The sequence below is a fragment of the Oncorhynchus keta genome, chromosome 32 (genome assembly GCF_023373465.1).
Source record: "Oncorhynchus keta strain PuntledgeMale-10-30-2019 chromosome 32, Oket_V2, whole genome shotgun sequence".
Lineage (NCBI taxonomy): Eukaryota > Metazoa > Chordata > Actinopteri > Salmoniformes > Salmonidae > Oncorhynchus > Oncorhynchus keta.
In genome coordinates, this window is record NC_068452.1 from 19,886,307 (window position 1) to 19,900,051 (window position 13,745).

At 43.4% G+C, this 13,745-nt stretch overlaps 1 protein-coding gene and 1 long non-coding RNA gene across 2 annotated transcripts in view; both read left to right on the forward strand.

The window, feature by feature from the left end:
• The first annotated feature begins 1,726 nt into the window (after positions 1–1,726).
• Positions 1,727–13,745, forward strand: part of LOC118365242 (alpha-2,8-sialyltransferase 8F-like) — a 77,713-nt gene continuing 65,694 nt past the window's right edge. The window contains exon 1 of the mRNA XM_035747299.2: positions 1,727–1,909. Within this exon, the coding sequence (XP_035603192.1) occupies positions 1,848–1,909 (62 nt within the window). The 5' untranslated portion in view covers positions 1,727–1,847. The remainder of the gene's footprint in view (positions 1,910–13,745) is intronic.
• LOC127914482 (uncharacterized) lies at positions 11,189–12,587 on the forward strand. Its single transcript, XR_008088529.1, has 3 exons — positions 11,189–11,793; positions 11,885–12,003; positions 12,101–12,587. It is a non-coding gene; the product is annotated as an uncharacterized LOC127914482 (long non-coding RNA).

The window sequence follows — 13,745 nt, forward strand, 5'->3', positions numbered from 1 at the left end:
AGGTACAAATCTGTTCTGCCCCTGAACAAGGCAGTTAACCCACTGTTCCTTGGCCGTCATTGAAAATAAGAATTTGTTAACTGACTTGCCTAGTTAAATAAAGGTAAAATAAATAAATTACATCAGCCCTGGTATGCCTACCTGTTGGACAAAATGGCTCCTGTAGAATCATTGCTATGCTCTGGCAAATCTGCTGGTCATTTTTATTTAACCAGGTAGGCTAGTTGAGAACAAGTTCTCATTTGCAACTGCGACCTGGCCAAGATAAAGCATAGCAATTCGACACATACAACAACACAGAGTTACACATGGAATAAACAAAATAAAAAAAGTCTATATACAGTCAGTGCAAATGAGGTAACTTAAGGAAATAAATAGGCCATGGTGGCAAAGTAATTACAATATAGCAATTAAACACTGGAATGGTAGATCGGCAGAAGATGAATGTGCAGGTAGAGATACTGGGGTGCAAAGGAGTAAAATAAATACCAGTATGGGGATGAGTTAGGTAGATAGATGTGCTGTTCACAGATGGGCTATGTACAGGTGCAGTCATCTCTAAGCTGCTCTGACAGCTGTTGCTTAAAGCTAGTGAGGGAGATATGAGTCTCCAGCTTCAGTGATTTTTGCAGTTCATTGCAATCATTGGCAGCAGAGAACTGGAAGGAAAGGCGACCAAAGGAGGAATTGGCTTTGGGGTGTGGTCACTGTGGCACCCACAGCACTGATTAGCATAATATGATTATCAGTCGGGCAACTTTTCTATGCTATTTGAGAATGGTGCCCATAACATTTTTATTTAAGGGAAGGGACAAAGGCAGTGGATCATCAAGGCAATATTCAAATGGCCATTTTCATTTTGGATGAAAATTCTAATGGGCCAGAGACCTTTTATGCTGGTTTACATGGGCAGTTATATTTTAAAGGTCAGTCTGACACTAAGCAATTTTACATTTGAGTCCTTTAGCAGATGCTCATTTGCAGAGGGACTTAGTCCATATGTCATGTGTGCTTATGGTTCAATTGAGTCCTTTTCCCTCGTGCTTTATTTTGAATTGATTTACATAAGTGCTTTAATATTGTGTGTTGGGTTTTGGTTTACTTATGTGACTGGTTTTGAATTGGTTAACCCCGTTTGAACGTTTGTTTCGTGTGAATGAGTGTTAGTGACCTGAGCCGCACCCCGGTAAACCCTCTACAGGATCATTATGGTCTTTCTCTTGCATTTCAAAGATGAAGGAACAAAAAAACGTGATTATCTTTTACCAGATCTAATGTGTTATATTCTACATTCATTTTAAAATTCAAAGTGTGTATTTCAAATGGTATCAACAATATGCATACCTTGTTTTAGGTCCTGAGCTACAGGCAGTTAGATTTGGTTATGTAATTTTAGGCGAAAAAAAATGAATGAGGTGCCACTGCGCAAAGGCAGCCCTCAAAATTCAGTTCATTGTTATGACTAGTTGCCGAAGTTTTAACGAACATGAAAGAGGTTTTGTAGCGTGAAATCCTGTGGAGGTGGTTGGGCAACACTGGGCTGTGACTGGCGCAGAGATGGCTGGAAACGTAGGGGGGTTAGAGGTTGAGGATGACGAGGTGTAGTATAGTGGTGGAGTCGTGAGAGTAAAGGTTAAGAAGAGGACGCATGAGGAGCCGTCACAGTTCTTGTCCGGGAGAGTAGTGATGAGGGATGTCGGTTCGCAGTGTTGTACTGAGATAAGTGGAGTTCGTGGTGTTGGTGAAATGTAAGGACGAGGATGGGGTCACATCGGTGAGTCCGATAACGATGATTAGGGATTTGGAGAGAAAAGTAGGAGAGGTTGAGCCTGCTAAAGTTCTTTGTGATGGAAGTTTGGTGGGTCGTATCAATACTAAACAGTATGAGAAGGAGCTCAAACTCAAGCAGGTATGTAGTAAACGTGTGGTTTATAGTGGCATAACGGTGCTAAATATCCCCCTGCCAGAATGACCCCCCTTGCGTGACCGCGCACACACTCAATTCTTCGTTGCTGCGACTTGCTTGCTAGTTGAGATTTATGCTCTTCACTCCGTTGTCAATTTAGCCTACATTTCACACCGAGGCAAGGACAGTTTCAAGTTCGATATTCGACGGATATTCGCGCTTTCAAACCACTTGAGCCACAGACTCAAAATAAGTGTCATGATGTTGGAAAAGTTGCGCACAACATTGCACAGGTCTTATTGTCACGATTTAGACATTCATTTGCTTTCCAAACATAATAAACATGTGGAAATGTGAGCAGCGTTTTGTATTTCTAGTTGAATTAGTTAGGGAGCGTGAACAAAGTACAAACTTTTTACATTCAAATTTCAATAGCTCCTTGGTCATGTGACATACTTACTTCAAACAAGGTTCAGAATGTCCACGGACTACTCTTCTATATTGCACACCCTTTAGTTTGTCAATTTTCATCTCACAAGATTTTTTATTTTTCCAAATTAAGTTTTTTCCAAATGTAAAGTTTCATTAGTTTGCTCCTCAAAATGGTCATTGGTGGGGTCGGGCGGCAGGGTAGCCTAGTGGTTAGAGTGTTGGACTAGTCACCAGAAGGTTGCAAGTTCAAACCCCCGAGCTGACAAGGTACAAATCTGTCGTTCTGTCCCTGAACAGGCTCTTAAACTACTGTTCCTAGGCCGTCATTGAAAATAAGAATTTGTTCTTAACTGACTTGCCTCGTTAAATAAAGGTAAAATAAAAATGTGACCTAGTGACTTCAAACAAGGTTCAGTGTGTCCACTGACTACCCTTCTATACTGCACACCCTAGCTTGTCAATTTTCATCTCATGCTATTTCACTTAAGTCTGTAAGCTTTGCAAGGCCTTCATTTTACATGGGTGTTTAAAATAAAAAACTTAAGTCAGCCATTGCGAGGATGGAACATTTGCTATCTTTCACATGGACACTGAAAAGATCCGCAAATGGCTGTATGTGGAATGGATCAAGGACAAGAGAGGTGTTCGAACAGAGGTGCTTAAAGGAAGGCGCTCCGGTTGGCCTCAAGAAAAACAATGTTTCATATGCCCTTTTTAATCACAGTAATAGGCAGTGATTTGTCAGTCACAGTGATTTGTCAGTCACAGTGATTTGTCAGTCACAGTGATTTGTCAGTCACAGTGATTTGTCAGTCACAGTGAATTTGACAATGTGAAAGAATACCTTTCATAGCATCACTTTCATATACTGTACATTAAGACAAATCCTTCTACATTGAGTATTAGAACGCAGTTTACATGATATTTGAGTGCATTCACAACAAGCCACCTGCAGACAACTTACAAAATTTGGGGATTTGTTTTTCTGATGAAAAGAGTTATTTGATGGCATGGCCTACTATTTCTAACTGGAAAAATAAATTCCTACGTCTTTTGTGAGTAAAATCCTTTTTCCGATATTGATTTAGATACATTTTTGTGAAGAGCTATGAGGGTTGTGATATGGGTCATTTAATAGTGAAATCATTTCACGGATCAATACGTTTCTATATTGCTTCCCCAGTATCTGCATGAACCATTAGGCCAAGTGTTTTTGGTTGACCCTGCTGGACAGAAAGAGAAGGTGGAATCGGAACACGCTGCATTCAAATTCAGGTCTTAGTTATTCCATTGTACTGGATCTAATACATATTAGCATTTTACATACATTCAGAAGTCTAATACTTTTTTTCTAACATACTGTGAAAAACTCTCTTGGCGACTGGCTCTGTCACTTTCAGACATGCGCAGAGCAGACTTGAACCACAGGGGTTCTATGTAAAGAGATGAACCCAAAAGGCACAAACACACCCCTTGACTTTCAATTGGCACCGTTGACCTGTATGTATTCTCTCCTGATTGGCTCTGTGGTGCACAGTCTGGCAGTCTGACTAAAGTGCCAGAGGTATGAGGAGAAACATCCTCCTTTGTATTTATGGGAACAAATATTTCCTAACACTTTGGAGCCTATTTTTGGACAGTTAGAAGACACAAGGCATTAATGCAACAACAAAAAAGTATGACTAATTACTGTACATGAGTAACCTCAACCTTGTGGGTCTATGGGTGTTTGGGCCAATACAGTGCCAACTCAATTCTACCACTGACTAGTCTCTCATGCCCCTATGAACAGGGACACTGGGCAATAGTTTTTAATCTAAACCAGGCCTTTTTAATGGAGTACACTAACCCATAATTGGGGCTCTTTTCTTGACACATAGTAGCAGTTTACCAGATAACAAGTCAATTGTATTTTACCACTCATATCCATTCTGGATTCTGAGTGGTAAAATCATAGCTGAAAAATCAGCCCCCAGCTGCGCCCTGGACACCATATGTGAATTAATTGCCCCCCATTTATTTATCTTCAGAGTTTTAATGTTAGGTGACCTAAACTGGGACAACCTAAACTGGGACATGCTTAACACCTCGGCCGTCCTACAATCTAACATAGACGCCCTCAATCTCACCCAAATTATCATGGAACCTACCAGGTACAACCCCAAATCCGTAAACTCGGGCACCCTCATAGATATCATCCTGACCAACCTATCCTCTAAATACACCTCTGTTGTCTTCAACCAGGATCTCAGCGATCACTGCCTCATTGCCTGTGTCAGTAATGGGTCCGCGGTCAAACGACCACCCTTCATCACAGTCAAACTAAAACACTTCATCGAGCAGGCCTTTCTAATCCACCCGGCCCAGGTATCCTGGAAAGATATTGACCTCATTCCATCAGTAGAGGATGCCTGGTTATTCTTTAAAAGTGCTTTCCTCACCATCGTAAATAAACATGTCCCATTCAAAAAATGTAGAACCAGGAACAGATATAGCTACGGCTAGCTTTTTCAAACAAAAATTTACATCCTGTAGCACAAACTCCAAAAAGTTCTGGTACAATGTAAAATCCGTGGAGAATAAGAACATTTTTCTAAGGCTGGGCTTGGTTTTTACCTGGCTACCCCTACCCCGGTCAACAGCTCTGCCCCCCCCACACAGCAACTTGCCCAAAACTCCCCCATTTCTCCTTCACCCAAAACCAAATAGCTGATGTTCTGAAAGAGCGGCAAAATCTGGACCCCTACAAATCAGCTGGGCTAGACAATCTGGACCCTCTCTTTCTAAAATTATCCACCGCAGTTGTTGCAACCCCTATTACTAGCCTGTTCAACCTCTCTTTTGTATCGTCTGAGATCCCCAAAGATTGGAAAGCTGCCGCGGTCATCCCCCACTTCAAAGGGGGAGACACTCTAGACCAAAACTTTTACAGACCCCTTTGCACAACAGTATCTCTACTTGCACATTCATCTTCTGCACATCTCACTTGTGTTTATTTGCGAAATTGTAATTATTTCGCCACTATGGCCTATTTATTGCCTTACCTCCCTAATCTTACTTAATTTGCACACACTGTATATAGACTTTTGTATTGTGTTATTGACTGTACATTTGTTTATTCATGTGTAACTCTGTGTTGTTGTTTGTGTCACACTGCTTTGCTTTATCTTGGCCAGGTCGCAGTTGTAAATGAGAACTAGTTCTCAACTGGCTTACCTGGTTGAATAAAGGTGAAATACAAAATAAAAAAAATACTGTATGTGGTGTTGTGGTAATTTCCTGTATTACTAAACATTGAGAGAGCAAACCACACACAAGTCAGAGTTATATTATAAAGTCCATCTTTAATTATATATGACCTTCACCATAGCTCTGTGACTTAGAGATCAATTCAGTGTCTATAAATGAATTCTCTGAGAGTGCTTACAAAACAATTCTTAGTATAATTTATAGCCAAGACACACACACCCCTCTCAACTCACATGACGAATAACAGATCTTAGGAACATTACAAATGAAGACTTTTAATTGAGAGAGGAGTATCCCATAGCCAGACAGCATTAGCTATAAATTATTGTTAAGTTTGGTCTCTTTAGACGAGATTCCTATCTCGTTCTTGGTACCACTTAGGCCCAAAACATGACCTTATCCAATGGCATATATCAATTGTCAATTCTAGATACTCCCACCTCAAATACCTCCTGGACAAGCTCACGGAGACAGTGAGCCTCTTAGGTCATATACTAGGTCAAGATGAGGGCAACCTCAGAGGGGACATCAAATAGTTACAGACACATTCCCATAGGAAGACAAGCCTCCATTCTGTCCTCCCCTCTCTGGGGCCCAAGTGACTAAGCCCACATAAGCATACTTATGAAAATTGATAAAATCTTATTTATCGATGTTACCCAACTAATTTATCAATGTTACCCAACTAATTCTGATTCTGCTATGACATTGGGAACGTCTTATGTCTGTCCTACATGTAGTGTTGGTACATGGAATATTCCTCAACTGCATATATCATAAATTGCTATTGCCAATAGAAGTATTATGTTCAACAACTGACATTTTCAGATATTATTTTGACAAACACACTTTGGTGCTTACAATTAATTCTCGATTGTCATAGATTTGCTGGGCACTGTCATCTGTGATCTTTGTGATATGACTTTCTTTAAGCACGTACTGATGAAACTGTCACTTAATATTTTTTTTCTTGAAGTCTACAAATGCTTTACAGTCGTGGCCAAAAGTTTTGAGAATGACACAAATATTAATTTCCACAATGTTTGCTGCTTCAGTGTCTTTAGATATTTTTGTCAGATGTTACTATGGAATACTGGAGTATAATTACAAGCATTTCATAAGTGTCAAAGGCTTTTTTTATTGACAATTACATGAAGTTGATGCAAAGAGTCAATATTAGCAGTGTTGACCCTTCTTTTTCAAGACCTCTGCAATCCACCCTGGCATGCTGTCAATTCACTTCTGGGCCACATCCTGACTGATGGCAGCCCATTCTTGCATAATCAATGCTTGGATTTTGTCAGAATTTGTGGGGTTTTGTTTGTCAACCAGCCTCTTGAGGATTGACCACAAATTCTCAATGGGATTAAGGTCTGGGGGGTTTCCTGGCCATGGACCCAAAATATCGATGTTTTGTTCCCCGAGCCACTTAGTTATCACTTTTGCCTCCTGGCAAGGTGCTCCATCATGTTGGAAAAGGCATTGTTCGTCACCAAACTGTTCCTGGATGGTTGGGAGAAGTTGCTCTCTGAGGATGTGTTGGTACATTTACATTTACATTTAAGTCATTTAGCAGACGCTCTTATCCAGAGCGACTTACAAATTGGTGCATTCACCTTATGACATCCAGTGGAACAGTCACTTTACAATAGTGCATCTAAATCTTAAAAGGGGGGGGGTGAGAAGGATTACTTATCCTATCCTAGGTATTCCTTAAAGAGGTGGGGTTTCAGGTGTCTCCGGAAGGTGGTGATTGACTCCGCTGTCCTGGCGTCGTGAGGGAGTTTGTTCCACCATTGGGGGGCCAGAGCAGCGAACAGTTTTGACTGGGCTGAGCGGGAACTGTACTTCCTCAGTGGTAGGGAGGCGAGCAGGCCAGAGGTGGATGAACGCAGTGCCCTTGTTTGGGTGTAGGGCCTGATCAGAGCCTGGAGGTACTGAGGTGCCGTTCCCCTCACAGCTCCGTAGGCAAGCACCATGGTCTTGTAGCGGATGCGAGCTTCAACTGGAAGCCAGTGGAGAGAGCGGAGGAGCGGGGTGACGTGAGAGAACTTGGGAAGGTTGAACACCAGACGGGCTGCGGCGTTCTGGATGAGTTGTAGGGGTTTAATGGCACAGGCAGGGAGCCCAGCCAACAGCGAGTTGCAGTAGTCCAGACGGGAGATGACAAGTGCCTGGATTAGGACCTGCGCCGCTTCCTGTGTGAGGCAGGGTCGTACTCTGCGGATGTTGTAGAGCATGAACCTACAGGAACGGGCCACCGCCTTGATGTTAGTTGAGAACGACAGGGTGTTGTCCAGGATCACGCCAAGGTTCTTAGCGCTCTGGGAGGAGGACACAGTGGAGTTGTCAACCGTGATGGCGAGATCATGGAGCGGGCAGTCCTTCCCGGGAGGAAGAGCAGCTCCGTCTTGCCGAGGTTCAGCTTGAGGTGGTGATCCGTCATCCACACTGATATGTCTGCCAGACATGCAGAGATGCGATTCGCCACCTGGTCATCAGAAGGGGGAAAGGAGAAGATTAATTGTGTGTCGTCTGCATAGCAATGATAGGAGAGACCATGTGAGGTTATGACAGAGCCAAGTGACTTGGTGTATAGCGAGAATAGGAGAGGGCCTAGAACAGAGCCCTGGGGGACACCAGTGGTGAGAGCGCGTGGTGAGGAGACAGATTCTCGCCACGCCACCTGGTAGGAGCGACCTGTCAGGTAGGACGCAATCCAAGCGTGGGCCGCGCCGGAGATGCCCAACTCGGAGAGGGTGGAGAGGAGGATCTGATGATCTGAGGATCTGGTTCACAGTATCGAAGGCAGCCGATAGGTCTAGAAGGATGAGAGCAGAGGAGAGAGAGTTAGCTTTAGCGGTGCGGAGCGCCTCCGTGATACAGAGAAGAGCAGTCTCAGTTGAATGACTAGTCTTGAAACCTGACTGATTTGGATCAAGAAGGTCATTCTGAGAGAGATAGCGGGAGAGCTGGCCAAGGACGGCACGTTCAAGAGTTTTGGAGAGAAAAGAAAGAAGGGATACTGGTCTGTAGTTGTTGACATCGGAGGGATCGAGTGTAGGTTTTTTCAGAAGGGGTGCAACTCTCGCTCTCTTGAAGACGGAAGGGACGTAGCCAGCGGTCAGGGATGAGTTGATGAGCGAGGTGAGGTAAGGTAGAAGGTCTCCGGAAATGGTCTGGAGAAGAGAGGAGGGGATAGGGTCAAGCGGGCAGGTTGTTGGGCGGCCGGCCGTCACAAGACGCAAGATTTCATCTGGAGAGAGAGGGGAGAAAGAGGTCAGAGCACAGGGTAGGGCAGTGTGAGCAGAACCAGCGGTGTCATTTGACTTAGCAAACGAGGATCGGATGTCGTCGACCTTCTTTTCAAAATGGTTGACGAAGTCATCTGCAGAGAGGGAGGAGGGGGCGGGAGGTAGGACTCAGGAGGTAGGAGAAGGTGGCAAAGAGCTTCCTAGGGTTAGAGGCAGAAGCTTGGAATTTAGAGTGGTAGAAAGTGGCTTTAGCAGCAGAGACAGAAGAGGAAAATGTAGAGAGGAGGGAGCGAAAGGATGCCAGGTCCGCAGGGAGGCGAGTTTTCCTCCATTTCCGCTCGGCTGCCCGGAGCCCTGTTCTGTGAGCTCGCAATGAGTCGTCGAGCCACGGGGCGGGAGGGGAGGACCGAGCCGGCCTGGAGGATAGGGGGCATAGAGAGTCAAAGGATGCAGAAAGGGAGGAGAGGAGGGTTGAGGAGGCAGAATCAGGAGATAGGTTGGAGAAGGTTTGAGCAGAGGGAAGAGATGATAGGATGGAAGAGGAGAGAGTAGCGGGGGAGAGAGAGCGAAGGTTGGGACGGCGCGATACCATCCGAGTAGGGGCAGTGTGGGAAGTGTTGGATGAGAGCGAGAGGGAAAAGGATACAAGGTAGTGGTCGGAGACTTGGAGGGGAGTTGCAATGAGGTTAGTGGAAGAACAGCATCTAGTGAAGATGATTGCCTGCCTTGTGAGTAGGGGGGGAAGGTGAGAGGGTGATGTCAAAAGAGGAGAGGAGTGGAAAGAAGGAGGCAGAGAGGAATGAGTCAAAGGTAGCGTGGGAGGTTAAAGTCGCCCAGAACTGTGAGAGGTGAGCCGTCCTCAGGAAAGGAGCTTATCAAGGCATCAAGCTCATTGATGAACTCTCCGAGGGAACCTGGAGGGCGATAAATGATAAGGATGTTAAGCTTGAAAGGGCTGGTAACTGACAGCATGGAATTCAAAGGAGGCGATAGACAGATGGGTAAGGGGAGAAAGAGAGAATGACCACTTGGGAGAGATGAGGATCCCGGTGCCACCACCCCGCTGACCAGAAGCTCTCGGGGTGTGCGAGAACACGTGGGCGGACGAAGAGAGAGCAGTAGGAGTGGCAGTGTTGTGGTGATCCATGTTTCCGTCAGTGCCAAGAAGTCGAGGGACTGGAGGGAGGCATAGGCTGAGATGAACTCTGCCTTGTTGGCCGCAGATCGGCAGTTCCAGAGGCTACCGGAGACCTGGAACTCCACGTGGGTCGTGCGCGCTGGGACCACCAGATTAGGGTGGCCACGCGGTGTGGAGCGTTTGTATGGTCTGTGCAGAGAGGAGAGAACAGGGATAGACAGACACATATTTGACAGGCTACAGAAGAGGCTACGCTAATGCAAAGGAGATTGGAATGACAAGTGGACTACACGTCTCGAATGTTCAGAAAGTTAAGCTTACGTAGCAAGAATCTAATTGACTAAAATGATTAAAATGATACAGTACTGCTGAAGTAGGCTAGCTGGCAGTGGCTGCGTTGTTGACTTTGTAGGCTAGCTGGCAGTGGCTGCGTTGTTGACACTACACTAATCAAGTCGTTCCGTTGAGTGTAATAGTTTCTACAGTGCTGCTATTCGGGGCTAGCTGGCTAGCTAGCAGTGTTGATTACGTTACGTTGCGTTAAAGAACGACAATAGCTGGCTAGCTAACCTAGAAAATCGCTCTAGACTACACAATTATCTTTGATACAAAGACGGCTATGTAGCTAGCTATGTAGCTAGCTACGATCAAACAAATCAAACCGTTGTACTGTAATGAAATTAAATGAAAATGTGATACTACCTGTGGAGCGAAGCGGAATGCGACCGGGTTGTTGAGTTCTATTCGGAAGACGTTGGCTAGCTGTTGGCTAGCTAGCAGTGTCTCCTACGTTAAGGACGACAACCATTCTTTATTCATGGCTGTGTTCTTAGGCAAAATTGTGAGTGAGCCCACTCCCTTGGCTGCGAAGCAACCCCACACATGAATGGTCTCAGGATGCTTTACTGTTGGCATGACACAGGACTGATGACCCAAACAATCGGAAAGGGGATTCATCAGAGAAAATGACAGTACCCCGGTCCTCAGCAGTTCAATCCCTGTACCTTTTGCAGAATATCAGTCTGTCCCTGATGTTTTTCCTGGAGAGAAGTGGCTTCTTTGCTGCCCTTCTTAACACCAGGCCATCCTCCAAAAGTCTTCGCCTCACTGTGCGTGCAGATGCACTCACACCCGCCTGCTGCCATTCCTGAGCAAGCTCTGTACTGGTGGTGCCCCGATCCCGCAGCTGAATCAACTTTAGGAGATGGTCCTCGCGCTTGCTGGACTTTCTTGGGTGCCCTGAAGCCTTCTTCACAACAATTGAACTGCTCTCGAAGTTCTTGATGATCCAATAAATGGTTGATTTAGGTGCAGTGGAAATGTGTTTTTGGGATTCAGTATATTTGCATCTGATCACTCTTCATAACATTCTGGAATATATGCAAATTGCCATCATACAAACTGAGGCAGCAGACTTCCTGAAAATTAATATTTGTGTCATTCTCAACTTTTGGCCACGACTGTTCATTTATTCACTCTGTGATAGAGTTGGATCCTATATTCTACTTTTATTGTCCTGTAAATGGTTCAGTGCCTATACTTTAGGCTGTGTGTAGAATGGGGCATAAAGGAAATTACCTCTACTAATAAATGAATACTAGATTATAGTGATAAGGAAAACAGCAAACAATTTGGCTTGTGTATTCATTTGCCTATTGCTAATCATAATTATTTTTACATAAAAAAGAGAATACTTCAAAATGAGAAAATCCTGCCATGGAAAAGACGACTGGGTGGACATAAAGTGTAAAGGAGGGGAAATAACTCCCACCATGCAGCAGGACACCTTCAGCTGTGGGGTCTTTGTAATGCAGGTTTGATATATAACCATTATTTTCAATAATGAATGGTTAGCTGTTATGTGACAATTAGGTAAAAAAACTCTAGTTTATTTTTTTGGTGTAGATGGCCAAGGAAGTTGCACAGAACTTCTCCAACATCCCATCCCAAACTGATATGGAACCTTCAAAAACACATGGAGCAACTGCAACAAGAAATGGCTGAAGATATACAAAAAATGTCTGGTATGTAATGACATTTAATTCAAAGTAAATGTAAATTCTTTATTTTTGTGTAGTTGTGTGGGACAGCCATATGTTCAGTTCATGCCTATGATTTCAGAGTTCAACAAAGCCAACAACTGCGTCATGTGTGCCACTGATGAAGAACCTGGATGTGGCCCAAACACTGACTGGGTTAGTAACTTTATTTAACATGTTTATAATCCTTTGACAACAGTGACAGCATGTAAGACAATTTATGATATAACACAATGGATGGCTAATTCATCATACTGCATTGATATTTGATATTATTCATAACGGGTTACGCTTAGTTGTGTTTTTATTGAATGTTTTGCATGCCTACTGAGGTTCCATGTGCTGTGCCTCGGAATGAAGACACAAGAGCTCAACAGAGTAAAGAACACAAACTGGAAGTGCAGTCTTTGTTGTTGAAAATGCTATACCCCATCCACACTGAAGAGGCTCTGACATGTACATCAACCAGGGATAAAGAGGAAGTTAACATGGTGAAATGTTTCATACTTAATTGAAGTTAAGTGTCTGTTGACATGTTGGAAAAGATTAAAGGTCTACAATTTGTTTAATTTGTCAATTTTATATTTTTATTCATTGATTTACTGGCCACCATTACACTGAACATGTAACCACAGTATGTATTGACCAGCAAACCCACTTCAGCCTTCCTCACCAGCTCACTTTCCATCCCTGCGTTGGACAATTAATAGCATGACTCTCGTACTTTGCCCTTTTCCTTTGTTTGATATTAACGACGAAAGGAGATATTTTTGTCTCTCCTATTGTTAAATACACTGTTAAATACTGTGGAAAAATAAATAAACAGGGAAAATAAGTACTTAGAGCTACCAATTATTGTAGATAAATATTAAAGAAAAGGGTAAACACAACACTGGACTGAACCCCTTAATTGTCAAACTAATAATAATGTACAACAGTATAGAAGATACATGACTAGAGGTTATGCAATATGGGTGTATATCCACTGCATGCGTCTTAGGTGTACAATTGACATGACCAAGGAGCTATTGCAAATTTGAAACTATGAAAAATGTACATTACACCGTGTGATTTTACACTACACAAACAAGAATGTGCAATATAGAAGGGTTGTCAGTGGACATTAGGTCACATGACCAAGGAGCTATTGAAATTCTACATTTTGAAAAAATTGTGTAAAACCCATGTGAGATTTAAAAAAATGGACAAACTAAAGGGTGTGCAATGTGTGTCTATGCCATTGGGTTAGCTACAACCAGTTTTGAAAGTGTTAGGAGTAATGGTTAAAGACCTATTGACATTTGAAAAATGTGATTTGCTGTTGGTGGACGTAAGGAAAACTACAGGCAAATATCCATTGAATATCTAACCTGAAACTGTCTTTACCTCTGTACATTTCACTGATTTTAGTAGCTGAAAGCATTTTTTTATTTGTGTCCTTCAAGGCAGCTTTCAATGATCACGTTAGGCTGTGTTTCATACGTTTTTTATGGCGGTTTGATCAAGGGGGAGATGCTAGTAATGTCTGCAGTTTTCGGCTTGGCTATTTGTTTCATATGTATAAATATGTCTATAAATACATCCCTTTGCCAGAATTCGTCGTCTGTCCCATGTGTTATTCGACTGCCGAAATTCAGTAGGTCATGGATTGAGGAGATGGGTGAACAGAAGCTGTCTCAGGTTGATCTCAATTCAGATATAGAAACAGTGAATGATGGAGTAAAAGG